A 4,918-nucleotide genomic window follows, 5' to 3' on the forward strand; every position below is an offset into this window, starting at 1 on the left:
TTCAATATGGCAACATTTTCTCTATTATTTCACGTTTATGATATGTTATTATTTCAGTTTGCTTGTGTGTTGATGACTTTTATGTCGATATATCTTATAAAAATGTATGTTAAGATATCCAAAATCGATTTTCACCTTTGAGTTACATTAAATATGGTTTTAAATGCTTATGCATAACAGACCTTAAACAAGACAACTGTATAGTGCTGTAAGTTTATCTCAAAACTTATATACTATTGCTATGTTTCAAAGGTCTCAAACAGTATATAAATAATCGAATGTCCTGCAAATTTTAAGAACGCCATCACAAGGTGGTTAACCATTATGGAATATCTGTTTCGTAGGTTGAGACGGATTTTTTCAAACTTTTTTACCACATTCCTTTTTTTCCTTTCCTCGGATATATTCTACCTTTTCATTCTCACACAACACTAGATTGGTACTAATAGTTGTCAAAAGTACCAGGATTATAATTTTAAACGCCAGACGCTCGTTTCGTCTACATAAGACTCATCAGTGACATGAGCAACACGACGGTTTACAAAAATAAAGCAGGTTCTGCTTACCCTTCGGTAGCGACTTAGATCAGCCCAGTTTTTAGTTAGTTCGTTTTGCTCAGTCTTAAACTTGATTTGTTGTGTTTTAAAAGAAGTTTCCTTTTATGATTTCATTATTATCATATCCTTTCCTTTTTTATAATACAGATTTATATTGTTGCATCGCATCATATATGAAGAAGTATTTTTACTATGGATTTATACAATGTTTGACTTTCTGCTATTTGTAGCAAGACTCATTGTACATTTTAATTTTAGGTGACAAGAAAGCAGAAGAAGCCATGAAACATGCTCTAATCGACGTCAACAAGAAAATAGCTCATAAACTCAAAACAAAAACTAGCCAAAGTCGGACGAATGAAGTCAATCAACAACAAACTATGGTTACCGCCGTGTAGATAAAAATGGAAAAACCATCAAGAACACATATTAGTGCTTATATGTTTGTTATAATGATTGATGTATATATCAAATGGCCAGTTTGAAAGAATGTAAAGGGTCGATAGTCGTTTAAGAATTCACATTATATTTTGAAGAATCTCACAATTTTGAAAGTGCTGCATAACGTTTTGTGAATACACACGTGTATTGTAAAAAAAATGCCAGTCACATACAGTCGTATAAATGTACTCTTTTTGAATGGTATATTTTGTACAGAAAATCATTCTTTTGTTGTATATCTATTTATTTATTAACTTGTTTGTTATGTTTAAATTTGATATAATTAAATAAAATTGTATCAATGAACTGTTTTTTAAATACCAAAATACAACGGCCATGTGGAGGCTGAAATGTTTGTATCCGTGCGTTTGTTACTGAGTTTCATTGTACAACCACTGTGTTGTTAAGTATATCATTAATTTCTCTTTCCTCTCTTTTTTCATGATGAATGGAATATTAAATGTTAAAACAAATAGATAGACATTTTATGAAATCTATTACCTTCTCGTAAAAACTGAAAATGATGCACATTCATTGGATATAAACTGTTGTTGCAAACGCGCGCATATCATGACAAATATTAAAACACTATAAAATAATCCTACAAAACAGAAAAAAAGTCTTACATATCATACATTTTGTTTGCATTTTAACTTAAACGCTATTTGATTTGTGGTGAAAAGTTGTCCAATTGGCAATCATATAAATCTTCTTTTTTTCATAACATTGAGGTTAAAAAAGGACAGCGATCACGTCTGTTTCTGGATTTAGTTAAAATAGTTATAATGCTAATAGAAAAAAAATCAGAGTAATTGAACAAATTATATCCGCCTTATTTTGTAAGTCATCTCAAATGAAACAAAGCAACAAACTCAACATTCGATGCACATGATCTCTTTAACTCTAAAAATGTTTAGAATGTTCAGGCAATCATATAAATCTTTCTTTCATGAAATTGAGGTTGAAAAAGGACAGCGATCACCTCTGTTTCTGGATTTAGTTAAAATAGTTATAATGCTAATAGAAAAAAAATCAAGAGTAATTGAACAAATTATATCCGCCTTATTTTGTAAGTCATCTCAAATGAAACAAAGCAACAAACTCAACATTCGATGCACATGATCTCTTTAACTCAAAAAATGTTTAGAATGTTCAGGCAATCATATAAATCTTTCTTTCATGAAATTGAGTTTGAAAAAGGACAGCGATCACGTCTGATTCTGGATTTAGTTAAAAGAATTATAATGCTAATAGAAAAAAAATCAGAGTAATTGAACAAATTATATCCGTCTTATGTTGTAAGTCATCTCAAATGAAACAAAGCAACAAACTCATCACTCGATGCACATGATCTCTTTAACTCAAAAAATGTTTAGAATGTTTAGGCAAAAAACCCAACCCCTAACACTCTTCCTTTTCAGAGTATCATCATTCATATTCATACATTCATTCCTGTCGTTAAAGCAAGATCCGCCGTTTATACTGTACTAACTTGAGTCTTTGCCTATACATAATTCTTTTCAGCAATCGTTCTTTATTACAAAATAACATTGCAAAGAACATGGGGGAAAATTCTTATTTAGAAAATATATTGAATAATTGTGCACAAGTTCGTTGTGTTAATGTGTTCATTCCTGCACAGTGTTGTACTATTTTGTACAAACTTGTCAAATATGTAAGGCTAATTATTTGTCACAACAGACGTGATTCGTCATATATATGCTAAAAACGCAAATATTGTATCTCATAAATGATAAAAGAGGAACGAAAGATACCAGAGGGACAGTTAAACTCATAGATCGAAAAATAAACTGGCAATGGCATGGCTAAATAACTAATATGAAATTTAGACATTTCCATTATTCGGTGACCTCTCCTCGGTGTATCTGCATCTTTACTTTACAGCTGTGACTTAAAGAATACAATTACTATTTCTCAATTTGAAAAGCATCATTTTGCTATAGTTTTTCCTCTTTAATAATGGTATCAACAGGTTTCAGTTCCTTGTACTGGGTTTAAAGAAGAGGAAGACATATCGCAAATAAATAGAAGAAGATGAGGTATGAGTGTCAATGAGATAATTCTCCATCCAAGTCACAATTAGTAAAAAAAACCAACATTATAGGTCAACGTACGGTCTTCAACACTGAAGCTTGGCTCACATCAAACAGCAAGCTACATTATGTGTATAAAGGGCCCCAAAAACTACTAGTGTAAAGCCATGCAAACGGCAAAAACCAACGGCCTAATCTATATACTAAAGAGGAACGAGAAATACGTATGAACCACAACAAAAATAGACAACCACTGAACATCAGGTTTTTGACTAAGAACAGGTACAAATAAATACATTGGCTTTAACCATTTCAATATTTACAAACCTTCACCTTTACTTGAAACAATAGTGTAACATTACTATATTGTGTATATATTTAAAAATCTTATTTTGATCATATTGAGCACCAATTCAATTATGCAAAAAATTGCACCACAATGTTATAGTAAAAGTGTTGTTTAGTGTTGGAATTGAGATTTCAGTACACCAACATGATATTTGTAGTAGTAGGGATCGTCCCGAATATCGTTATAAAACTTTACACAGTGGTTGAAATTTTCATGTAGGAATTTGATATTGGTATAGTTTGAAAAGCCTACTTCGATTCGTCCAACTCGGGTTAACTCTAGTTGAAAGGTCAGTGCTAATGCGCATGTGCGCAACCGTTCCGAATCGAAGTCAAAACTCTTCCATCGAGTTGACTATTATAATGGAGGTGAAAATTTTAGTTTTTTTTGCTGAGCATTAAAATAAAAAAAAAATATTACACAGTGTTTCACAATTTTCCTGTTTGCTTTTGAAAAATAGTTTGTTAGTGAGTTAAATAAAATCGTTCAAAGAAAAACAATTTATTTCTATTTTATTTCTAACCACCTCCGACAGCTTATAATAAACTCATCATAGATACCAGGAATAATGAATAATATTTACCCCAGACACGCGTTTCGTCTACAAAATACTCATCAGTGACGCTCGAATCAAAATTTGTATTAAAGGTCAAATAAAGTACCAAGTTGAAGAGATTTGAGGACCAAATCTACACATGAACAATATTGGCTGATTCCGAAATACAGGCAATAATTAATTCCCATTGTCAGCTTTTTTCTTTGGCTGTATTTTGTCAAATACCAGTTTATTTGTATCCCTTTTATTTGTTGCAACTACTTGACGCCATCTTGAAACTCGACTAAACCTGCCCCGACCCAGGGTTGATGTCGAGTTAACTCGGGTAGGTTCAAAAGGTCAAACTTGGAGGTTCGGTTGTCAGTCGAGTAAACTTGATAGACTCTACTAACCCGAGTTGGACGAATCGAAGTAGGCCCTTGTTAAATTTTGTTTGTATGAAGTTAGCCTGAAGATAAATATCTTCGAGATCTGTGAAATTACAAAACTGTGGATGTGACATATGGGTTCTGAATTGTAGGTATGACAACTACACATTATGATTCTTATCATTATGAAACAGTTTTAAAAAAAATGGGAGAGAAAATTTTGACTGAATAATTAATTTAAATTTTACTAGTTTTGAAACTAGCATACTAGTGATACAAATGTTATTTTAATCAAATACTTTTTGATTTCTTGTACCTTCTCGGAAAATGGAATTAAAATTTCAGGTTTTAACGTTCCTGATGAAGTTAAATTAAGAAAATTGCTTCGTTCGAAAGCTATCCATTGGCGTTATATTCATTCTAGCTGTAAAATTACTTGTCTCGATGATTGCATCAGGATAGTAGCCAGTGCTTTTGTGCTGGCATGATTAATAAAATTAAAAAGAAATTTATAAAAGAAAATGTTTCACTCTCTCTCAAGTTTGAACTTATCGGTAGATTATGTTATTCTTATTATGTTCGTTCTTCTTGAT

At 31.6% G+C, this 4,918-nt stretch overlaps 1 protein-coding gene across 5 annotated transcripts in view; it reads left to right on the forward strand.

Annotated features, from left to right (window-relative positions):
• Positions 1–1,304, forward strand: part of LOC134708092 (outer dynein arm-docking complex subunit 4-like) — a 42,709-nt gene extending 41,405 nt beyond the window's left edge. For all 5 annotated transcript variants that reach the window (XM_063568390.1, XM_063568391.1, XM_063568392.1 and 2 more), the window contains one exon: positions 816–1,304. In XM_063568390.1, the coding sequence (XP_063424460.1) occupies positions 816–955 (140 nt within the window). In that variant the 3' untranslated portion in view covers positions 956–1,304. The remainder of the gene's footprint in view (positions 1–815) is intronic.
• Positions 1,305–4,918: the final 3,614 nt, after the last annotated feature.

This window comes from Mytilus trossulus, chromosome 2, assembly GCF_036588685.1.
Source record: "Mytilus trossulus isolate FHL-02 chromosome 2, PNRI_Mtr1.1.1.hap1, whole genome shotgun sequence".
NCBI lineage: Eukaryota > Metazoa > Mollusca > Bivalvia > Mytilida > Mytilidae > Mytilus > Mytilus trossulus.